General features: G+C 56.5%; 5 protein-coding genes across 5 annotated transcripts; 2 read left to right on the top strand and 3 right to left on the bottom strand.

Moving 5' to 3' along the window:
* Positions 1 to 2,132: 2,132 nt before the first annotated feature.
* Positions 2,133 to 3,877, bottom strand: D7B24_004968 (uncharacterized protein; the record flags this gene model as incomplete). The annotated part of the gene is made up of 4 exons (XM_028639131.1): positions 2,133 to 2,145; positions 2,216 to 3,400; positions 3,479 to 3,732; positions 3,791 to 3,877. 4 exons carry the CDS (start codon positions 3,875 to 3,877, stop codon positions 2,133 to 2,135), a joined length of 1,539 nt encoding a protein of 512 aa, XP_028499038.1.
* Positions 3,878 to 8,446: 4,569 nt separating this feature from the next.
* D7B24_004967 (uncharacterized protein) lies at positions 8,447 to 13,627 on the bottom strand (the record flags this gene model as incomplete). The annotated part of the gene is made up of 7 exons (XM_028639130.1): positions 8,447 to 9,286; positions 9,345 to 9,743; positions 9,806 to 9,841; positions 9,912 to 10,223; positions 10,268 to 10,380; positions 12,034 to 13,435; positions 13,493 to 13,627. 7 exons carry the CDS (start codon positions 13,625 to 13,627, stop codon positions 8,447 to 8,449), a joined length of 3,237 nt encoding a protein of 1,078 aa, XP_028499037.1.
* A 978-nt stretch (positions 13,628 to 14,605) lies between these two features.
* Positions 14,606 to 17,501, top strand: PAN3 (PAB-dependent poly(A)-specific ribonuclease subunit 3; the record flags this gene model as incomplete). The annotated part of the gene is made up of 6 exons (XM_028639129.1): positions 14,606 to 14,874; positions 15,441 to 15,589; positions 15,673 to 15,773; positions 15,829 to 16,008; positions 16,061 to 16,205; positions 16,408 to 17,501. 6 exons carry the CDS (start codon positions 14,606 to 14,608, stop codon positions 17,499 to 17,501), a joined length of 1,938 nt encoding a protein of 645 aa, XP_028499036.1.
* A 733-nt stretch (positions 17,502 to 18,234) lies between these two features.
* On the bottom strand, positions 18,235 to 18,798 carry LSM7 (Sm-like protein lsm7; the record flags this gene model as incomplete). The annotated part of the gene is made up of 3 exons (XM_028639128.1): positions 18,235 to 18,365; positions 18,421 to 18,492; positions 18,576 to 18,798. 3 exons carry the CDS (start codon positions 18,796 to 18,798, stop codon positions 18,235 to 18,237), a joined length of 426 nt encoding a protein of 141 aa, XP_028499035.1.
* A 2,368-nt stretch (positions 18,799 to 21,166) lies between these two features.
* D7B24_004964 (uncharacterized protein) lies at positions 21,167 to 23,198 on the top strand (the record flags this gene model as incomplete). Its single annotated transcript, XM_028639127.1, has 3 exons — positions 21,167 to 21,278; positions 21,630 to 21,743; positions 21,802 to 23,198. The coding sequence occupies 3 exons, from the start codon at positions 21,167 to 21,169 to the stop codon at positions 23,196 to 23,198; spliced, it is 1,623 nt and encodes a 540-aa protein (XP_028499034.1).
* Positions 23,199 to 23,720: the final 522 nt, after the last annotated feature.

Raw genomic sequence — 23,720 nt, 5'->3', positions numbered from 1 at the left:
GGGCAAGAGGTGGAATCGGTACAGACTCAACGCTGCTGATCAGGGAATTGTGCCGAAATTCCGTTCATGTTTGCATTCCTGCATGGTGCGGGATACGACCCGAGGGACTGGTACGCTAGTACCCAGAGTCAGACTGTGTTTCTCTTGTCCATTCTTGTCTCTAAAGTTCTGACACAGGCAAGACAGTGTTGTCAGGCTGTGTTACACCGCACCAACACTCTGTAAAGTATGTGGGACGTACGAAAAGGGTGACGTGTCCGCGTTATCTTTACTAACGATCTCAACTGTATTGTATTGTCACCTCGTGCGATGGGGCATGCATTAAGTCCATCCAGTCTCAACCGTTCCCGTTGCTCAGCTCGACAGCCCGACTCGCGTGTATTTCCTGATAGGCTAGATGTTTTGACAAGGGAGCTGCGTGATGACGAGAAAGGACGGGAAGGACGTGGTTCCTGGCATCTTCAGGTTCCTATCAGCATTTTTTGGTCTTTCTGAACCAATGAGCCATGCGTCACTCAAACATGCCGATGAAGTCCCCGATGATGATGACTCACCGCCGGTGCTGCCGAGCAGCCAAGCCGATCTATATATCCCTTTTCTAGGCGCATGACACGGAGCGGACGAGGTGCTGAACGGGTCTCGTGCTTGTCAGGCCCCGGAGGTTGCCAGGAGTTACGTTATTTGTGCCGCAGGGCACGAACCCGGACCAGACTTACGGGCAGATGGTAGCGAATATGATGATGACGGAATGAAGAATGCGCGACTGGGATCTTTTGGTGGTCCTGTCCTCGGGATTTTTTCAAGTTTGATCTGCTTTGCTATTGTTCAGGGATAAAAAAGGCTTGGCGGCTCCCGTACAGTACCGAAGACTCTACATAGTTCATGCAGTCAACTGGCTACTCAATGGTTTCAAGAATGCTTAAGAGGCAGAAGCGTGACAGGCCATGGAAAAGCGCCCTATTCCAAAACTATCGGTAGCAATTTTAACGCGGCCCTGCTAGCCCTATTGCAGTGAGGTGATTGCTTGCTTGTGTCTTCTCGGGCCATGGCTTCAACGGTGATATACAGTACTGTAGGTCTCTTCTTGACTCAAATATGCTTCTATTGTGAATTGAGCTTTTCCCAATTCTTTTGGGATGCTCTTGAAATGCCTCCTCGTATTTCACTCAGGATGTCCGGCCAGGATAACATCTTTTTTCTGCATGACTACTTGGCTTCGCCTGAAAGAGTTCTCAAAACCAGCTCTTCGCCTTTGGCTTTTCGGTTTTGGACCCCTCAGACCTCAACAAACTTCCGAGGGTGGTTTTGAAAGTCTCGCGAGAGGGATGCATTTCGATCGCTTGCCTTGCCGGGCAAGCAATGTCCTTCTCAAGTACACAGCCGGGAAGTCACCGAGATACGTGATGGCCTACCATGCAAGACCAGAGCATGCTCGCACAATGTACATCTATCTTGATGAGTATGAAGCACAAAGAGTAGCCAGCCCTGACGGCAAGTGTCAAAGTTACGACGTATCCACGCAGGTAAATCTCCTGGAGCACAGGAGGATCCATAGTCTTAGTATACCAGACAGTGGACACCAAAATCACATTAACAACCAGAAGACACGACGGAGGCCAACCGGAGCGAACAATGGTACTCCTGCTGACGAACATGCCGAATCCATCGCTGCTCGGATCAGCTCCGAGTCGCTCGGCGGAGCCCGATCGCAAGCTCATCGAGCTGAAGCGGGCCCTTGACACCTGGGCAAAGCCATGTGGCATACCGCAGCCCCCTTTGAGCGCCAGATCTTAGAAATGGGCGGCTCCTTTTCTCGTGTGACGGCGTGTCGCGATAAAAGTTTACTGCCTGGGGCCGTTTAGACTTCGAGGCTACTGAACACTAGATGAGCGGAGCACTCGGGACGGATGAATGGAGTCCAAACAGAACACGTGGGAAGATTCAGCCGAAGCGGGGCTGTGGCAGTAGTAGGTAGTCATCGTCTCATTAATGTAAGGGCCTGGGTCGGCCTGGTATGGTGGCCTATGTCTAGTATCATGGTATCATGGGGGCGGCGGGTCTGGCAGGTGCCGCGGCAGCTCGGGGCTTCCGAGCCGTCTACGTCCGGTCTTGTCCAGCTACCTCTCTGACTTTCAGCCTCCCTGTCTCCGGAAGGTGTCAAACACTCCGCAACATCGTCTCCGGGGTAGGCGTCGTGGAGCGCGTCTCAACACACCTTTCCTCGCGGAATGTCAAGCGCCCACTACTACCTCTGTCTCGCTCGAGAATAAAACACCGCTCCGCGAAGACCCCCTGTTCATTCTGCCGGCGCCAGGCTGCACTAAAGCGACGGACCATGGCACGCCGCCAACCTCCAACGTTTATGGTCATGTGGCGCCATGGTTGCGGACCGCAACCTGGCGCTGCCCTCGCCTCGAAATCTTGCTTGCACTGTATGAGACAGCCAAAAGTGCGGACTGCGGCGTCGTGATCACGGTCCATGCCCGGGTGGACTATTTCAAGCGGGTGTAGGACAGTCTGCACGTGTAGAGTGAGAGTATGTAGTTTCTTGAAGGCACAAATGGCGCGCAAAAACTCAGGCGGGTCGCACAGAGCAATGTCCATGTCGATCTCGAGAGTGTGGACAAAGGGCAGCTGGCGGCCAAGAGTCTCGAGGTCAGCTGGCCAGAGAGTCGGACAGCGACGGTCTTCCTCCCCAAAACCAACATGATCTCGGAAGCGCAGAGACCGAAGTGTCGATGCATGCGCCAGGATACCGTCAAGCGGGAAGGAAGAGATGTGGCACGTCAGGCTTAGGGAATGGAGGGCTCGGATATGCTTCTTGACAAGCAGATGGAGGCCCCGTGTCGCATCCTGTCGCTTGTCGGTGACCTGGTGGGCGCTGTAGTCCTCGCAGTGAAGCCGTTGGAGATTTGCGAGGTCATTGAAGTTGACAGACACAAGGAAATTGAAAATGGGCACAGAAACCAGGTCGAGGGATTCCAGGCGAGAAAAATCCCAATTCCGATTCACGTCTTCTCTGGAGTGGTTCCAGTCATATGATTTCAACACCAGTTCTTTGAGAGCCGGCATGCGCTCACCGGGGCTGAACTTGAAGTTGGTACCTTGGCCTCGATCTTCGTAATGAAAAGTTTCGAGTCGTCGCGAGAGCAGCAGCAGCTGCTTCAGTGAGTTGAGCCGTGTTGTCAAGGGGGGCGCGGGGCTGGCTAGTTTGAGCGTCGTCAAGAGATCTGTGGGGATGGCTCGAACGTAGGTGTCACGCAAATGGCCTTCGAATTCCCGCAGCGGCAATCCTTGCACATGAAGCTTGGTTGTGTGATGTCGGGTCTGTTCCGATTTGAGCACATCAGAAGGTAACCACAAGAGGCCGCTGTTGAATTCAGCATCGACATAGTCCCATCTGCAGAAGTCAAGTGTGAGAAGGGCATGTTCCGAAGCAGGGACAACACGGTTGCTCTTGTCGTAGCGGACGACTTACTGGACAGATTGGAGCCTGCGAACCCTGTCTAGCACGCGCTTGATGCCAAAGGGGTCTAGATTGCTGCGGGCCACCACATGGTTGGTGTGGGCCGTTACGTTTCGGAAGAGGTTAGGGTATCGTGCCTCGGCGTCCGTTGACACAATGCTTTCGTTGAGGCACAGCACATGATAGACGATGGGGGTCGCGACTGCCTCGAATCTCCTCGACAAGCGACGGCTTGTGGCGGCCGATGGGGGATCAATGTCCCGGAGCTGGTCTGGTGTCAGCTGCGGGTTCGACGTGAGTTCGGGACAAAGACGAACGCCTCACATGCTCGATAATGAGGGCTAGCAGCTCAGAGCTGAGGTCGTTGAGAGACCATCGCTGTTCTGCAAGGCGGCGTGGGGAGGTCGCCATTCGCATGCGCGATGTGGTGCGGCAACTCAACCCGTCTCGATGGGGAGGGGGGAGGAGGAGAAGGGGAGAGGAGAGGAAGGCGAGGGGAAGATATGGCGAGGCGGCATTCGAGATGAAGCTTGTCAGGGAGGGGATAGGGCCCTTCTGGTCATGGAGAGGGGACAGCTTAGTTTTATTGCTGAAGCCGCCATGGACGGCAGGCGTCCGGGCGTATTTGTCTGATGAGATGGAATCGGGATGGGGCGAGATCATGATGCGCTCGTTGACAGGTGCGCTAGGCTTCTTGGGGAGAATGTCACGAGCAATGTCGGTACGGGGGCAGAAGGCACAGCAAGGTAAGGTACCTCAGGGTAGGTCGGTAGACCAGGGGAGGCGGGAGGCGGTCGTGGCAGATCGGGGCCGGAGGATCCAAGGAGGCCAGCGGACCGCGCATGCAATTTTAGGGCGAGAGAGGCTGCAGGCTGGCCGGCACGTCGTCCAGTAGAAGGTCGGCGATCGAAGCTGCGAGTGGAGGTGGAGGGCGCCGACAGCGAGGCGGAGGGATGAGACTAAGGAGGAAGATGGGGCCGATCAGTATGAGGATCAGGGGGTGCCAGCCAACTGGATCAGAGTAGGAGCCTCTTCCCAGGGTGGGATAGAAAGTGAGAGAGAGAAGAGGCGGGGAGGGGAGAACAAGGGGACATGAACCGACTAGATGCGCGGGCTGTGATGGGGTGTGAGAGGTGTAGGACAAGAATACGCCGATGAAGGGAAGAGAGGGAGAGGAGGAATGGTCAAAAAAGACACACATAAAGCCACGGGCAGGCAAAATACACTTGCATCGACCGACGAAACCAAGCGAGATCAGACCGCGCCTGCCCAGAGCTCAAACTCGCTCCCATGGCTCCTTCTGACAGCAACGGCTGCGTGGGAGCAGAAGGAGAAACACGGTCATGATTCGTTGTCAATTGTTTCGTTTGGGGGCCGGGGAAGCGGAGAGTATGAGCAATAAAAGACAGCTACGGCTGGAAGGCAAGCTCGACACATCAAAGGGGAAGGAAGGAAAAGTGACGAGGCAAGAGGTGTCGTTCGCAAGATTGTCCCAAAAGGGCAAGAAGCGAGCCTACGCTTCCCCCCCCCCCATGCCCCCATGCCACATGCCACGAAGCACAAGACGGCAGGGCCGTGAACCCCACAAACCTCGAGGTGCATATGCATGCTTGTAAACAGAATCAGACCCGGAGCCCTGTCACGCAGATGCAATGAGGGGCTGTCTTGTCGCCAGCATCACCCTGCTCCCACGTTTTGTCGTTGCAAGTTGTGGTCGATGCAACATTCGACGAATGAGGCATAGGCCGCGAGGACGGCCGTTGCCAAGCTCGTCCATGCTTCTCGCGGAAATCTGTCGTGGATTTTCGCAACCAAATGGCTTCCAAAACAGGTAGCTGGATATTGGGGCTGGTAGTGTTTGGCTTCTTTAATCGCATTTTCGCGATGCGGATCCAATCCAGCCTATCTGACTACTTAGGCAGATGTACCTAAAGGGTTGAAGGTACCACCAGGTGTCCTTAGCTCCCTTCCTCCACCATTTCCCTTCTTAGAACGAACCGCCGAGCCCAGCGACCTGGCCAGCACCCCCAACCCGCCTCGCTACTGATGACCACCACACTCTCAAAGCTCCGGATGCCGTCGGAACGGCATGGCATGGTGAGGTCTATTCTAATCTTGCCCTCCCCTATGCTACTGATTTCTCATTGAGTTGGACCCTCCCAACCCACGCGACCGCCGCTCCCGTGCTCGCGGCTTCAACCCTCCACTACACCTGAAAGTCTTTCGTCATCGTACATAGCAGGTATCACTGCCGAAGATGATATTCATTGACTGTTCGAGCAATCCCTCACATTGTGCTGTACAGTACCAGTTGCCGCGGCCCGAGCACTGAACTCGACCGACAGGCCGGCTGGGCCCAGGAAAAATCAGAGTAAGAAACAACCCCGTACAACACAAGGTCCCAAATCTCCGACGTCAACTCAGCCCGCCGGAACCCTTTCACTGCGCTCAGACTCCCGCGCAACCGTCAGATTGGTGACCCTGGTCTACCATTCTACCGAAGTGACCTGCCCATGGCTGAGTAGCGAGCGGTCCCGCCACCCACCGCAACCCGCAAGGAAAACACCCCTGCCGGGGGAACGGACGCCGAGTTCTTGGACGAATCGCATCTGGAGGAGAAACCCTGCCCGCTTCCCAGCTGTCGGTTCTTGACGTCGCTATTCACCCACCCCTCCTGTCGCACCGAGTGATAACCAGTCAAGTGGCATCCCCGAACTGCATCCTCAGCCGCGGACCCGTCACTTCATTTTCACTATGGGAGTGTAGGGTCATGGACGTTCATCTGCTTTGGGTTCTTGTCGCGATACCCCCACAAGACAGCCACGCCGCTTGCCTACGTACGCCTGCATTGGCTCCAGTTTATGCTTGGTACTTCTCTTCCGGCCACGCTTACTGACAGGCACGCTGTTAGGCAGGGTATTGACCACACTCAGCAACGCACAACTTGTTTTGCCTCTGATCACAGCACGTACAACCAAGTGGTTCAACCCGAAAGGTGACACACCAACAAAAAACTGGTTGTCGTCTCAAGTGATGATCGACAACCGCCCCTCCCCCATCTCAAAGGTTTGAGGATCAGCTTCAAACGGCCTGGGACTATCCGAGCTTTCGGCCCCGTTTCAGAAGCTTTTTCAGGGTTCGGTTGACATTTGTTCCACCACCACCCGCATGGGCCTTCATCTGATTGTTGTCTACGTCTAGCTTAGCCCCGAGTATTACTTTTCTTCCTCGCGAACCTGGTCTGTTCGGAGATGCGAGTGGCCCATTATATCCCTGTCTAGCGGCACCGTGCTGTTGATATTGAACCCGTCCTTTTCGGCAGGCCATCCGAATCCTAGTTCGCCAGTTGACCACCTCCAAGGTGCGTCAGCCATATGATTGCCAGTCTGCTTGCAAAGCCTTGAGAGCCAGCTCGTAAAAGCCCCAGATTGACGTAGCCTCTAGGCGATGAAGCTGAGATGGGGTAGGTATCGTCACGGTCCCAATGTTGCAGGAAGGCGGCCCTGACTCTTGGTCACACCATTTGTCAATCGAGCTTTGATTTGACGAGCCGTATCATGACCAGATACCACGTCGAGTCAGCCACTGCGCACTTCGTGTCCGCTAAACGCCGAAGAGCATCTGCATGATTTCTGCGCTTGACATTGCTCATATCGACGAGGCCACTTCTCCTACTCGCAATTCCTCCAACGGCCACAGCTACCCCTCAAAACACCCCCCAATCGGCCCCCTCACGGACGACTCCGCACCAAGACAAGTTAACAACTGCAGGCCTGTCTCAACTAAAGCATCTACGAGCCCCGCCCCCCCCAAAGTCACCTTTGATGGCGGAGCTGGTTTGCAAGCCACGGAGGACACTAACCAACGACAGCTTGGGGCCGGAAACCAGATCTAGGAGTGGGCTTGGGGGTGGGGGCAAGGGTCATCGCTGGCAGCCGCCGTGGCCGCCCGAAAGACGTGTCTACATGTACATGGGACGTGGCCGGTCCCTTGGCCTTGGTTATTGAACGGCACTTAATCTAAGGCTGCATGTGCAGCTTGGAACTCAATCGATGGCGTCTTAAGGCAAAAGGACGACATGATGCCCGTGATGAGTTAGAGCCGATCCAAAGGCGATGTAAGTGCCGCTTTCGTTTTTTTCTCGGGCCACGCATGTCCTGTCTACATGGAGATCAGAGCTGCGTTCAAGATGGCTGCAGGTGATGCTCTATGCCTCATGTCTGCCTGTATCCCTACACGGCGGCACAGGGCGAGGAACTGGGAGAAGATTATCTCATAGAGCGGCCAGTATTTTATTTTGTCCGCCAGTCACGAGAACGCTGCGGAAGCAACATGATACGAGCAGTCGGCTTCTGTACCCCTGTCACACTACATCGTGTCCATCTTGCATCCCAGCCGGCCATACCATTATTGCTCCCCTATACCGTCGTCAATGACCAACTTTGGCAGCCCTTGCGAGGACACGCATGCTGCGTCTGACGCGCACAGAGATCCACGAGCAGGAAAGAACAAGCACATAGAAATCGTGACTGCAGCGAGTGGACGAATCACGGTGTACACCAATCGCGCGAGCGGAGGCTCGGCCTACCGTTGACAGGGGAGATTGTCTCCGTTCTGCTGAATCAGAATGCTTGCTTCATCTGCCTAAATGGCCTGCGAATAAGGGAATAGACCACCAAATATGAAAAGAGCCACTGCCATCTCGCCTTCAGTTCCTTCTTCATTCTTCTTTAGCCGCCGGAAAGAGTACGTCCCCATCGGGATGTCTGCCTCCTCCCCTTCTCATCCGTTCGTATGCTGCTCTGTGTCAGGCTGGTCGCGATGACAAAGAAGGACAGTCGGAGACGATGGCATAGAGGCATGTCGGGAAAAGTACAAGGCAGAGCACGTGCCAGTGTAGATGGAGCCTCTGGAACCCACTCGCCCTAGATCGACTTCGGGGTCTTCTACACTGAGATTGTCGGACGGACGAAGTGTAGATTACCTCGAGTCGTAGATGTCATCGTCATCCCGCGTGTTCCGGCTGCCCTGCGCGCCATGCATCGTCGTGTGTCCGACGGCGCTGTCCTGCCGGCCGACGTAGCTCTGCGTCGGATTGAAGCCCGGGACTGGCGGCGCGCCGCGCAGAGGCGCGGGCGCGGGGTCCTGGAAAGGGTCACCGCCACCACCAGACTCAAGCGTTCGGTCCTTCGGTGGCAGACCGGGCGGGGGGCCCGCCGGTGGCGCAAAGTCGCCGTGGCTGTTCTCGTTGGTGCCGCCGACGGGTTTGCGAGATGGCTGCTGAGGCGCCGAGGTCGGTTGAGAGGGCAGCCACTGCTGCTCATGCTGTGGAGGACGGGTGTCGAGGGGGAGAACGGGTGGCTGGCCGTTGGTCATCTCGGCCGAGAACGTGTTCTGCTGGTTGTGGCTCGGGGTGCTGTTGAGGCCGAGCTGCTTCCGCGCGTTGAGGACGCCTCGTTGGTGTTGGTTGAGGGCAGTCTGAAGCTGCTCGTTGGCGTCGATCAGGCTCTCCATCGTGTCGTTGTCAGGAGCGGGGTCCTCGGCGAGCATGTAGAGCTGTATGCTGCGCGTCGCGCTCTGGCAGCGGTCGGCAAACTCCTTGACGAGGTCGTTGTTGAGAAGTTCCTGTGGCGGGGTGTTGTTGACGACTTGCGAAAGGAGCTTGGCGGAACTCCGGGCTTCCTCGAGGCGGCTCGCGAGCTCAGCCGGGCCTGGCAGCCTCCTGTTCGAGTGACTCCTCGCAAAGTAGTTGGAGTTGTGACCGCCTTGGTTGTACTGTGATGCCGTCATCTGCGGGGCAGAATGCGCGCCTTGGGGATACTGAAGGTGTCAACTGGCGTCGCGTAGTGTCGTGATGAGGAATTGTCACTGAACATACCCTGAAGTTTCTCTCGCCGCGCTGGAAGGCGCGCTCCTTCTCCTTCTTCCACATGTAGACCAAGTCCTTGACGCCCTCATCGTTGGCCCTCGTCTGCTCGAAATCGTCCAAGGTCTCCATGAGGATCTGGCGCACGCTCGGGTCGCGGCCGTTTCTCAGCACATCCTTGACGACGTTGCAGAACTTAAAGTCGAAGTTACGGGTGAAGCTGCGACCAGGGTTGTCGGCCAGGATGCGGATCAGCATGACGGCGTTGTACTGCCAGGAGGCCTTTGGTGAGTACTTGTCCGTCAGATACTTGCGGATGTAGCGGGCGCATTGCGTCGCGGCGGTCGGAGAGGATTCGGCGGCATCGACAATGGGCGGGAGGAAGAGAACCTCGTCTCCCTGGTGGCACGCCTGTCAGCGCACGTGGTTCCGGCGCACATGGGAGTGAGGAAGACGGCAATGGATATACATACCTGTCTGTTTGGGCCTCCAGACTCGCAGAACGCTTTCTGTTGGGTCGTCAGTGAATAGGCACAGGCGAAAACAGTTTCCCAACGACGGCAACCGAGGTCTGCATACCACATTGCGAACAGCAATTCCTTCGGGGCTGTCTTCTTGTAGATCATCTGCGATGGCGAGTCCCTGGGTTGTCGGTGCCTCGTTGGAAGGCCCGCTGCCACTGCCGGTGTTGTTGCTGTTGCTGTTGTTGGCTGCCGAGCTTGTTCCCGTCCTCCGCTTGAGGGTGCCAACTATGCGGTTGACGCTGAGACCCTTCTTGACGGATTTCATGATTGCGACCACAGAGCCAAGGTTGAGGTGAGGTTTTCGGGTGGGCGCAGGCCGCTTCAGATCCGGGCCTCGGCGGGGTGGTGGATGACGCGGATGGGTCGGCTTCAAGCGGGATTGGGGTTTCAATGGCAGTCGCCTTTTGGAACGGGATACGGCTCTGGTTCGTTGGGGAAGACGCGCAGCTGCAGGTCGATGGCGGCTGAGGCGAGGCAGTTGTAGATGCAGGTCCCAGGTCTCGGGATGCCGGTCGGTGGGTGCTCTGTTCCAGTTCGGGTGAATGGATGATGAGAGTCAATGCTGAAAGGGTATCAAGTCGAGTTGCACGTTTGGCGTTGGGTCACGCCGGGGTCTGGGTACTTTTGGGGTTGGTCGCCTTGCTTTGGGGTGGGAGGGGCGAGGGGACGAAGGAGCATGGGGCTCGTGAGCCGAGAGCGAGAGGGGGGCCGCGCGAGGGAGCTTGTGGTTTGATCGGTACCTGTTACCGACCTCTGGGATCCCTCGACGATGGATGGCGCCTCTCTGTGTCGAATATGTTTGGTTTTATCAGTGGTCGCGCCGCATTCACTGCTGCACCTGCAACTGCAACTGCACCGGCATCAGCCTCGGTATGTTTGTCGGGAGGCACGGTAGACAAGATGGTGCGGCGGCGACCAAGTTGGCTTTGGGGGTCTCTTTCTTGCCTTTATACCAGGGTCCAAGCTACCTTGGCGATATGTGCCCTCGGGAGACTAGGAACGAACAATAAGGGTCCTGTGGCCTTGCGCGCCCACTCCACAATTCACTTGAGCATGGTCGATCTTTCGCGGCTTTGCTGTCGTGGGCCCTGTCAAGCTTCCTTTCTTTGCTTGCTTGCCTGCTTGCTTGCTTGCACACCTCCGCGCCATGACCAGGCGCTTGAAGCATTAACCCCCGCTGTCCTCGTGGCCAATTTTTTTTTTGAACGAGTTCTGCGCTACCTGCTCGCTCATCTCGTCTACTTTCGAGCAGAGCAGGCGGAGGGGGCTGCCCTGTAGTGACGTCTCCCATGCCAAGCATCTGCCACGCGCCTGCACAGCCTCATCCACGCAAGCTCTCGAGCAGGTTGCCGCACCCACGACGGCAAAAAGGACACGCCATCTACTGGACAAATGTCCAGTTTCTCCCATCCAGTCCATCGAAAAAAAAGGCCGGCCGACGTCGGCAGTTGGACCGACGCGTCTTCGTCGGGCTTCCGTCCACGTCGAGCATTCATCGTCCTACAGGCCTCCGCCTCAGAGAGCGATAGTCCCCTGTGCCACTCTGTGTGTACCATGTACCGCAATCCCCGATCAGCAACGCATCCCGCCCCCTTTCGTCGTCCCTTGAGGGTCTCGGCCCCCTCGCTCGCAAACAGGGTGAAAGCTTGTGATACACCCCTCGCCAACGCGCGGACGTCATCTTCAACATGCCTCGTCCCGCCTGCTGTGTGCGCCGCCGCGGCCCTGTGCGCCGTCGTGGCCCTGTGAACTTGTCCCCCTCTGTGTGTCTCTCCGAGGCTGCATCTCGAGCCTGAGCCAGAGTGACAGACAGGCAAAACCGACAGTCTCCTGCATCACGTCGCTTAGCGCCTGTTGGCGGGACACTCTATGAAACCCAGTCCTTCCACAAGAACCGCAGAGCCCCGCGGCAAACCAATGTTTCATCCCAAGGCTATCGCGACAAAGTGCGATCTGAAACGAGCGAACAGTGGAGGAGGAAAAATCTATTCGTAGCGACCAACTGGTCGGTGGCCTACTCATCCCCCGCCCGTGATCACGGTGCCATAACGGCCCCATTGTCCTACAGCCCAGGCCCGCCTTCCCCGGCGCAGGGCCACGCCGCCGCCTGGACATGCGCTCGTCTGCCAACCCCACATCACAACAAAAACTGACCATCACACCTGATCACCTCTCACCATCTGACTCGTCGACATGCGGGGTGACGTCCTCCACGATGAGATTGCCCGACCGCCCTATCTTCTCTCCCATGGTCGTGTCCTCGCTGGCTTCGTACACCACCCTCGGCATGATCGATGCAATGCTGAAGCCGAACTTGTGCATGTAGTCCGCCGGTTCCTCGGCCTTCTCGTCGAGCTCTCCCTGTAGCAGGTCGTAGCACTCGACAAACGCGTAGAGGGCCTCGAGGGACGTATCCTTGCGGAACCGTCTCACGATCCTCCCGGCGCCGGACGACTCGGGCATCTTGAGCGCGATGCGCACCACCTCCTTGTCGTCGGCGGCTGGCTCGGCCTCGATCCTCGCCGCCCGCCAGCGCTTCCACTGATCACGCTGCGCTGCGAGCCGCGTAGCCGCCGCGGCCTCCTCCTCTGCCCTCTGCACCGCCTCTGCCGCAGCCTTCTCCGCCTCGCGTCGCTGCCGAGCCCTCTCTCGGTCCTTGGCCAGAGATCGCTCGTAGGCCGAGTCTTGCTCGTGGCGCAGGTTCTGCGTCACCTCCCTGGCCGTCCTTTCGGCACGCACGCCCGCCAGGTCTGCCGTGTACTTGTTGATGGCGCTCTGCGCTTCAGAGAGGTAGGCTGTCGGCGGCATCGCGCCGACGAGGCGCTTCACGATGCTCATCCTCGTGCTGCCCTCTTTGGGCGTCAGGCAGACCAGCGCTGAAAACGGGTATTTGGTGCAGTTGTACTCTTGCGCCACTTGGTAGGCCTCCGAGTCGAGGATGTTGCCACCCCACAGAATGATGTTGTTGGCCGGGTCCCGGATGAAACTGATGACCTCCGGTGCCAGGAGCGTCTCGCGCGTGAAGGATTCCGTATCGTCGTGCTCCGGTGACATCAACACAACCCACAGGAACTTAAGGTCCTTCTTCGCCAAATCTTGCGCTTGCGCGATGCCTCCTTCGAACCACGGCAGCTCGCTATTGCCGTACTCTTCGTCAAACTCGCGCTTGAACCTGGCTGCCGTATCTTGGGGCATCAGCATTCGGCGGCCCGTGGTGTTCCGAAGGCCGGGTGCCGCTCCGTTCGTCAACCCTCGCGGTCGAATTGAGGCCGGCAAGAAGGAGAAGAGGTACCAAACAGTGCGGAAGAGTCGAGAGGCAACAGCCCACCCGAGGCTGAAGGGCGTCAGTAGGAGTCCGACGAGGAACGGCGGCCTGTGGATTGTGTTGGGCATGGGGACGATCCTTGGTGCCGGTTCGGGTCTGTCGGCTGGGTTGCGTCTCGGCGGCTGAGCCGCTGATGTGTACATGCTCTCCTGCAAGTTTTCGAGTCTGGCAGATGACCGCGGGAGCTCTTGTTGAGCCAACGCCTCGGCTAGAGGATCAGGCCCTTCGCCGTCGAAGAACTTCGCGATGGCAATCTGTCACGAGTCTCGTTAGTGTTCGTGAATACCTGGTTGATTGGTTCATGGCCGTACCTGGACATTCCATTGTGATCGTTGTAGGAGTGGTATGGCGTCTTTGACCTCTTGATCTGTGACCTGCATGTACTGCTGCAGGGCATCTTGTTGGCTTGGAGAAAGCTCTCCCAAGTCAACATCTCCCGTCGCCATCGGTATGCTTTTGAGTGGCGATAATTCTGGGCGTTTTCAGGAATTGTCCTGAATGTGAACCAAGTCGCCTGGTCTAAGTACACCAAAAAAGAATTACTGATGCTTGAAGTGACGCCGTAACCGAATCAAGTCAGGAGACTCTCGAGCACGACTTGAGCCTGTTCGTTAATGTTGCGTGAATGAGTGACCGTGCCGTGATGCCAGTGTCTAGTGAGACGCGTTGGAGAGATTTGGTTAGGCCGCGAATGGGAAAGAAGGTGCAGGCGGGTTAATACAGCGTACGCACTCGTTGCTCGTCATGACCGACTGAAGAAGTCGGCTGCCTGTTGTCTCTACCCAGTGACGACACATGGCTTCTCAAAGCTAGGTATCCGCTGTGGTCCCACCGTTATCTCTTATCCTGTGTCGCGTCAGACACGGTCGCAGGTGTCTTGCCCCATTGCATGACCGGGTAAATGCCCCTATCCTACACTCCTGTCACACAGTGTACCGCATAGCTGCATGAAGCCCCTCCAATGCCTTGTCCCACCCTCCGATTCAGGGATGGATGGCCACACTTGACATGGGAAGCTGGAACCGCGACAGTGGGGAAACCAGCTTGACCCCCCCCCCCTCGAACTCCACCCCTTGGGCCTCCTCGCGAACCTCGAAACGCTGCGGCGATCTGCTCAGTGGTGTCTTCCCACTCACCATTACGATCGCATCCCACGCTCGCATGGGCGAGCCGCCGAACTTTTTATCCGAACAATGGGCCAGGCCAGCGAGGCTCAAGTGCGTACAGCCCTGCCAAGCCTCTTACATACACCCTACACCTCAACACTGTCCTTTGTCTCGAAGGCTCGACACCCATCGTCCGACGACTCGAGCGCATGACGCGTTCCCCAGCTCTCATCTTATTACCTCCTGCTAATATCATGCTGCAGACGTCGTAAAGCCGACCTCCAAGGGCGTCCTACCTAGTCAACGCCGCGAGCGATCATGTCGGCGCCGCGATACAGCTCGGCCGGGCGCCAGGTCGGGTCACCCAAGCCGAAGACGCGAGGCGAGTCCTCCAGTACCCGCCGCACCCAGCCGCGAGCCGAATTGCTGACCGCGCCAGTCAATGCAGAGAGCAAAGACACGCTCTGCCGAAATGTCCTGATCTATGGCCACTGCCGATACGAGAACAGCGGTTGCGCATTTAATCACGACCAGAATAGAACCACAAACCAGAACGGACAATCGCCGCAAGGCCTACAATCAGAAGTGTAAGTCTAAGCTGCGCGTGATCACGACCCGTTCTCCTTCTCGACCAGCGTCATGTCATGCTGCCAAAAACTTGACGGGAACTACCTCGAAACCTGGAACCGACCCGCCCTCCTCCAAATTGCACCCAGACCAGCGTCCCAAGCTCTTCACTTCAATACTCTTTGGGTTGGTATGACAGGGCTCAGACTGGAGTCATGCAGCCGAATTGGATCACTACCCAATGATGCCATTGTACTGCCTCGCCAGGGACGACATCTTCGACCCGAAGGACCAGGCGCTGGGGCGATTGCTGACAAGTACAAACGAACCCGGGAATCCAAAGTTGCGGGCATCACCACGTGATTCCACGTTGATCCATGCATCGACAGCCTATGAAAGCTCGTGCGCGCCCTCGACACGAAGCCGGCCAGAAGGATTCGGGTGTGGGAGTCTTGCTGGACCTCGTGGGAAGCTGCCGTCGAGGAACAGCCAGATGGCATTTGTCTTGATCTCGCTCGCGCGGCCTTGAAACCTTGAGTCAAGGGATGAACTTCGTATTGATCACCAGCTGACCGGATCAAAGCAGCGCGAAACGATTCAACGTCGACTCGCCGTCGTTCACCCCGACGACGTTGCAAGCCGCGCCCGGGTCGGCGACGACCACGCCGGTCAAGAAGTCTACTTTTTCGTCTCAAGCGGCGAGTGCGGCATCTTTTGTTCCCCGCGGAACAAGCAGTAAGTAATGGCTCGGTGTTGAAGCCACCCATGCCAGCGCAGGTCTCAAAAGTTTACTAGAAGCTGACGCAATCGCCTAATAGGCACCCCGTCTGCCGCGAAAGATACTGAAAGCTCTGCATCGCTATTCAATCCTGCCAAGTTTCAAGAGTTCACGCCCCAGAACTTTGAGTTGAGCCCCAATGTAGGAACTTGTTGAAGTACAGGCAATTACTCGTACGTAGCTAACTTTGCGCAAGGTCAGCACCAATGGCGCTGCCAGTGATGCTGGCCTTACATTCGATGCCTTCTCCATGGCGAACCTCAACCAAGGGCTGCCCCAAACCCCATTCAACCCGTATGCGGAAGACCCAACAGCCCTTGCCTCCACTGGAGCATTCTTCCAACAGCAGAACCCCTTCGCGGCTCACACGCAACCAGTATGTCAAGCCTTGCTGGACACGTATCCTGCGTGACTGACAAGTCCCTCAGCTCCAGTACCACCTGTATGCTCCACTAGGGCAACATCGCGAGGGCCTCCTACCATACCAGAGGCAAACAAATGATTTCTTTCTGCCAGAGAAGATTCGCGAAGATGTTCAGCGAAAGCTAGAAGCTGCCCATCAAGTTATGAACAGTAAGCATCAAGACACTCCTGAGATCCGGGCTCTCCTAACACCGCGCAAGACACGGCACTTCCGAACATTGATCACTACTCTTCTCTGGTGCCCCTGGATACCAGCAACAGGGAGAGCTCAGTAATCTTTGGCTACACCAGTTGGGTCTACAAGGCTACCTCGCAAGAAAATGGCAAGACGTACTTTTTACGGCGTATCAAGGGTTTGTGCACTCGCGCTACATGGCCCAACACGTGCTGACAAGTTCAGACTTTCGGCTATCTAATGAGCAAGCCATCCGTCTCGTCAAGGAGTGGAAAAAAGTCCACAACGGAAGTGTCGTCTCGGTGCACAGCGCATTCACGACGCGTAAATTCCAAGACAGCTCCATCATCTTTGTCTATGACTACCATCCTCTTTCGAAAACGCTGGCTCAGCATCATTTCCCGCAACAACAAACCAACAGATACAACACAAGGCCGACCGTCACTGAGGATGTAATGTGGAGCTACATCACCCAGCTTGCGAACGCCCTCCAGGCAATACATAAACTCAACCTTGCGGCGCGCTGCATCGACGCTAGCAAAATAATCCTGACAGAGAAAAACAGGATACGACTGAGCGCATGTTCCATTCTTGACGTCTTGCATTACGAAGCCCGGAGACCATTGGGAGAACTTCAACAAGAGGACTTGACTCAGGTCGGCAGGCTCATGATCTCCCTGGCCAGTAACACCCCGGCCAATTCCATTACGGCCAACAACGTCAACATTATCATGCAGCAGATGGGCAATATGTTTTCTGAGCCACTCGTCAGTAGTCTGATGTGGCTTGTCTACCCCAGCCAAAATGGCGAGACTAAAACTATCGAGACATTCCTCTCCAAGATTTCAAGCCAAATTATGGCGAATATGGATATGATGCTGCATCAAAATGATGCGCTGACGTCAAACCTGTACTCAGAGATTGAGAACGGCAGGCTCTTCCGCCTGCTGTGCCGCTTGGGCACCATTAACGAGCGACAGGAGTTTGATGGAGACCGCCAGTGGTCGGAAAATGGCGAGCGTTACATGCTCAAACTGTTCCGAGACTACGTCTTCCACCAGGTCGACGCCAACGGCCAGCCGGTCGTGGATTTAGGACATATCGTTCGCTCCCTTAACAAACTGGACGCCGGCTCGGACGAAAAGATATGCCTCACCAGCCGTGACGAGCAGTCGGTCTTTGTCGTTAGCTATAAGGAGCTGAAGAAGCAGATCGGTAGCGCTTTCGGCGACCTTTTGAAGGGCAGGCCCAGCGCCGGGCGGGGATTCTAGGAGCCAGCAGGCGCAGGGTCAGAGACCCCGAACCGCGACATTTCCAAGGACGAGGTTGTGAGCGACGGGCAGGCTTTGATGACATGACTTGGAATGGTTGGATCACAAAGACCGCAGCCTTAGAGATGATGGCTTGGCGGATGCTTGGATGGAAACATGGTTGGGCCTGAATCACGAGCATAACGATGAAGCAAGGGGCGATGACGAGGTGGATGAGTGATGCAACGGAAATTTGTCGCTTGGAACCTAGGCTTGCACAATCATAAGGGCTGACAGGGCGGTGGCCAACGTGAGCCCGTGTCTGGCTCGTGTGGCTTGGCCGCTGTCTCTCCAAACTGATGTCGGCCCGGTCCCGAGAACATACAGGTAGCAGATGCAGTACAATAAGTCAACTTTCGATCTCTTCACAGACTTCAGCTGTCCAATTTGGATGCTGACGCTCATGTCATGCTACAGGGTTTGATGCATTTCCATGTGCCGAAATGATGGCGCGGCATGCAGGCCATGGGCCTGGAGCGGCTGGTCCAACATTGATACGTCCCCCGGACACAGCTCTACCCCGCATCGTCATAGACTCCTTCCCACCTTGAGGCATCCTCGTCCTCGGAAAGTGTTGACCTTCACAGGCGAGTTGGTGTGTTTGTGTCACTGGAACATGGCAGCCTCTTTCCCTGCCTGTCCTATCAGAGGTATGTGCAGGCCACTGTGGCGCAACGTCGTCGGATCAAGGTCCTCAATCTTCTTCTGGCTGGGCGAAAGGGTTGGCGATCGGCTCGCTTCCGTCGACAGGGCTGACGAGGACCAAGAGTGTACCGCGTGCCACGACGAGGCCGAGAGATCGGGTGTTCTCCTTTCCCTCATCATCTAGAGGCAGAAGGTCAGTTGCGTGTCCAGCCAAGGAGGGGGAGGGGTAGCATACCTCTCATGACTTCTTCGACGTCATCGAGCACGAGATTCATCAGAGCGTCGTATCCCTTGAGTGTGCCAGTCACTGGACACAAAAGTCAGCCGGTGATTGTCGCCGTGACGCGCTGGGCCGCTGGCCCTCGGCGGTCGATACGAGGGATCACTGACCTTCGCGACCGCCATTGAACTTGACGGTAATCTTCTTGTCCATATACTTGCCCAAGTCAAGGATGTTCTCCTTCTTGGGCCTCTCGCGGTCGCCGCCAGCACCACCCTGGCCTCCACCGTGTCCGCCACGACCTCCGCCGCCGCCGCCTCCCCTCCCTCGATGACCTCCTCCACGACCGCCGCCTCCTCCTCCTCCTCCACGATGCGAGCCTCTGTCAGCCATGGCGAGGTTTGATGCCGAGTCGCGTGAGGTTGCCTGAACAAAGCAGCTCGATCGGTCGATTGCGATTCTCGAGAGATGGGATGTGAGATATCGGGAGGAAAGCTTTCGTCGCGGGATGCGCGTTGTGTCGGCCTCCGAGAAAAGTTGGGGTTGGGCTTGATGGAGTGGAAGTACCTTGTACCTACCTCACCACGTCTCTATCGATTGACGTCCGACGTTGTTCAGGCGGCGGCGTTGTACAGATGTGGGCGGGGCGGGGTGGAGGGGTGTGGCGCTACCTCCTACTACTGTGGCTGACGCTGATCGGTGAGCGCACCACCCCCCCTTTCTGTCTCTGGGCCGACGCTGCGGCGTCGATGGAGGTGCCCTACCTCGGAGCGCTGCTAATGGCAAGCCAAGTAGATGTTGCACAGCACCACAAGTCACGATCCAGTGGCACGCCCACACGACCATACAGTCATAGAAACGACCGAACGATAAGTCGGGTAGGACGAGCATCCATGATATGATAGGATCCTGCGATGCATTGCTGCATGGTGGTTGTCGGCACAGCATCGGACTAGTTCTGTTGGCCTTGGACAGGCTTCCTGCAGGAGGACATGCTGGTTGCTATACTGCCTTGAATTTCAGCTTGTCACTTCAGATCATGCAGGGTACCTCATCCGTGCGGGCCTCCACGCGTCTGAAGAACTCCGTCAACTTGCCGAAACCTTATGAACCTGGCCGGCAGTTTGAGCACGCGAGCGCTGCTCGGAAACATTGCCACACTGTACTTGCGATGGCAGGTTGGACGAGCTTGTCAATACCTGCAGGCTGTTATCTAGCAGCTTCATGTACACATTTGATTATTTGTAGGCATCCAATCGTGTTAGACCCGAGGTGAAGCAGATCGCCGTTCCAGACCAGGTCCATTTCCACGCCTGCGAAAATCAAGGGGGCCAGGAGCAGCGTGCTTGGTTTTCAAATGGCGCGCCTTTGCCGACCGGATGCTGGATCGACGTGCCTTAATCTCAACTGAGGTTGGAAGCAGGCGAGCAAAGCAATATATTGCATGTATAGTGCCAAAAAGCTCGAGTCAGGGCGAAAGACCAACACCACATGCGCAGAGCTCATAGCGGACAGGCCTTTGTGTTGACGCAGCTCCCAGGTGGGTGCAAGTGGAAAGGGGGCGGGCGAGGAACCTGCGGCGCGCGGGTTGCTGCGGTGGGCTCTCTGTCATCCAGGACGGTGCAGCGCGTCAAGTGGTGGACAGAAAGGGAGGGCTGGTTCAAAGGCAGTCAGTGGCTGGCAGGCAGGTGCGGCCCAGCGGCCTCCAATGTCCCGTCCCGTCAACCCTGCCCACCGTCACCGACTGCCCGTCCCCATCGCATATGCCCCGGCTTCCTCCCCGCCCTTGACGCTGGAGACGCTAGACCCAGTCAACCCAGTGTACTTTCCTGCTTGTATCCAAGCTGCTTTTGGGGGCCCATCTGAAGCGGGCAGGTACTTCCCAGGCTCCCGGCTACCTATCTACCCTTGGTGGTACGAAGTGCACATGCACACACACACACACACACACACACACCACCCACTGAATGAACCTCCACCAAGCAGGCAGCGCATCGGAGAACCCCCGGACCTTCTTTTCTCTCCATTTCCCTCATCCCATCCATTCTTTCATCCACCTCTCCTTCCCGTCTCCCCCCTCTGCTCCTACTCGCTTCTTCTCTACATTACCTTCTGGTCCCTTTGGCAGCTGTGTACCAAAGTCTCGGTAGTCCAGTGCAAGAACTCGGCGCCTCTGGTCTGGTCTGTTGTCCTGGTGCCTGCCTTTCACTTCAAGGTCACAGCCTGCGTCTGTCATTGAATCGACCACCTGAAGAACGTCCAGCGGCATTCGACAATGGTTCTCTAACAACAACCCCTCGAGCTCTGAGCGCTACCTCGTGTTCTCGTGACCATTCGTCTCTCACGACGGCCAGAGCTCACCCAAACAATCTATCTCGAGATCCAACAACACTGCGACAAACAACCCTCGGTGCATCCTCAGTGCTCAATCTTATTGACACACGTCTCTCTCACCTACGCGGCGACCAATTGCTACCTACGAACGACATTGGAATCTCTCCCCTGTTGACTTTTTCTTTTTGCTGCAACTCGTCTTTGGCGCAACAAAATCAGCTCAGCAGCATCTGTGAACTGGATTAGACTGCGCTTTCTGCCTGCAGCGGAGCCGAACTCAACCTGACGTGCGTTCGCCGGTTGTGAGAGAGATCCTGTTCTGGGGCCCCTAGCTTGCGCTCCGCCAAATTTCATCCGCCTGTCCACTCTTCCTAGGATTTCCCTTGGTGTGGTGTCCATTGCAAGTCTGCAATCTTTAGCCGTCACCATGACACATGTTTCAGAGCCTCAAGAAATTCACAAACGGAAGCGCGATGCGGACGATGCTGGCAGCCAAAACAACTCAGACCGCATCCCTCAACCGCCTCCGCCGCAATCTGGTATGTAGCAGCGGCTCACACTATTGTGTTTGCGACCGTCTTTCATCTTGTCTTGCCCACATGAGCCCTCCAATCCGATGCAACGCACCCATCATGCACCTGAACGGCTATCCACCGCGCGAAAAGCATAGACCCGTCATCCAATCCTCGGGTCTATCATTGATTCTTGGCGCTCCGGGCCGGGCGTGCTCGGCTCCGGGCGTGACGATGTGCCGAGGCTTTGACTTGAACTCAGCAAACAGCCAGCCTTGAATGTTGGCTGCCTCACGGATACTCGCCACTGTATTCAATCAGCCTTATGGGGACGCAATACATCTTGTTGAATGAAACCCGGCTAATCTATCTTTCCAGGCAACTCGTTCCTCATCAATTACCTGACCAAGTCGAGCACCGGAAGACTGGAGCTCATTCCCGGTGACGCTGACACATTTTCCGATGTTCTTGGCCTTCTCAACAGTTATGAAGGTGCGAATAGAACCCAGCTATTCCCCTCCTTGTTCGATCGTAAACTAACACCAGCCAGGGGTGCTGAACAGGCACGAGAGCCTGGCAGCCAACCTGGGTGCCAAGCTCACGGGCCCTCGCCTGCTGAGGGCCATGGAGGGTGTCTTTGAAGGGCCCATCATTGCATCTCCCGCATCTCCATACCATCATCAGCACGCGCCAATAAGCTGGCTCGATATCGTCACGTTCGCGCGATCAAACTCGGACAAATTTGTACTGACCACAAACGCTGATGGTGAGCGATCGTGCCAGTTCTTCCTCAATGGGTCGCAGGTACAAATCCTTGAAGACGATTGGCGACTGATAGTGAACGGCACCCTTGACCGATTCTCCATTGCCTCAAACGCACCGCTCGAGGAAGACGAAACGGCCGAGCTGGCGACGCTGGACATTGTTGAAAAGAGGTTACAGGTGCTCATCAAGAAAGCAGACGAAGTCGCCAAGAGGGCCCGTCAGCTGAATTATCACCTAAGCGGCCGGAAAGCCGCCATCAACTCGAGACACAATAGCAGCTCACACTCGCCCGGATTCCATCCTGTTTCCTCTCCACACCGACATGGCGGTCCAGGGCCAAGCTACGATCTTCGCGCCGACCTCTTGCAACAGTTTACTGCTTTCAGCGTTCAGTCATTGGCACAGCGGACGCCACCTGGTCATTCTCACGATGCTGGTCATATCCTTCACAACTCGACTAGCACCTCGGATCATCGTCAGCAACTACCGACGCAGCCTGGTCGATCCCCTTTACCGTCCGCTCCACCTGTGCACCGGAGGGACTCTTTCGACCCATCCGCAGTCCACCGCACCGCGATGACCTCGCGCATAGAAAGACTCGACAAAGGAAGCCCAATCTACCCACCATGTGACCGTTGTCGACGACTGAAATCGCCCTGCATCAAGCATCTCACGGCATGCCAGGGTTGCACCAAAAAACACGCCAAGTGCTCTTGGAAGACCATCACAGAGCGCGAAATTGCATGGCTCGAACGGGAAGAGAACAACGCGGGGGACGCTGAACTGGAAGGCAGTGGATCTGGTTCGGGTCACGCGACAGGGTTGAAATATGACGCGAGCCACGATGAGCAGCGCCACACGACGGATGAGTCTGTAGGCTCGCCACCAGCCCGCGGAGAGAGCTCGAGACCGGGCAGCAGGGGAAGCCAGCCTACGATACGACCACCTTCTCCAACCGAAACGGTAGAGAAGAGGGCACCACCGAATAGTCTGCCGCAGATCCGCGTGTCCGTCTCGCCCTCGGCATCCAAGCCGTGGCCAGCAGATATACTTCACCGTGACGATCATCCGGGCCCACACAGAGACCATGCTCGGCTGAGCCATATGGCCTCGGTAGCCACGGCAGCAGCGGACGCTCGAGATGGTGTCGTCAGGCAAGCCCCTTCGCCAACAGGGCATTAGATTAATGGAAATCCTGATGCTGAGGTCAAGTGGAAAATGAGATGTACACAGAGAACACATCAATCACGTGGCTATGTCATGTCAGGCTGAAGCACAGGGTCCTCACAGATAGATCTCACAGGTGGCGTGGTGAAGACGATCATGGGACATGGGCAGCCTGTACATATGTTGAGAGAAAAACGAAGTGAGAAATACGTATCAAAATCAAGTTTATGCATGAACAATCATAAACGCAGGCTCATGCAAATGTATGCCCCTGAAAGTGAAGGCTAGGCCAATCGTAATGCATGCATTCCAGGACCTCGTCACACCGACACACACCGAGTGGCGTGGATGTGTAGGCACACCGCCTACCACTCCTGCCCATCCCATTGACGCACGGGCCAAGTCTTATGATGACACAGCCCAGTCGATGCGCGGCGCGTCGTACAGGGGAAAAAAAGACTTGATGATTCCGGGACCCTGATCCATATCTCGACAAACCCCATGGCACCACAAGTCCCGGTCAACTCACCCAGAGAT

This window comes from Verticillium nonalfalfae, assembly GCF_003724135.2.
Source record: "Verticillium nonalfalfae strain VnAa140/NRRL 66861 chromosome Unknown scaffold_3, whole genome shotgun sequence".
Classification (NCBI taxonomy): domain Eukaryota; kingdom Fungi; phylum Ascomycota; class Sordariomycetes; order Glomerellales; family Plectosphaerellaceae; genus Verticillium; species Verticillium nonalfalfae.
This window is presented reverse-complemented; position numbering and strand designations above follow the sequence as displayed.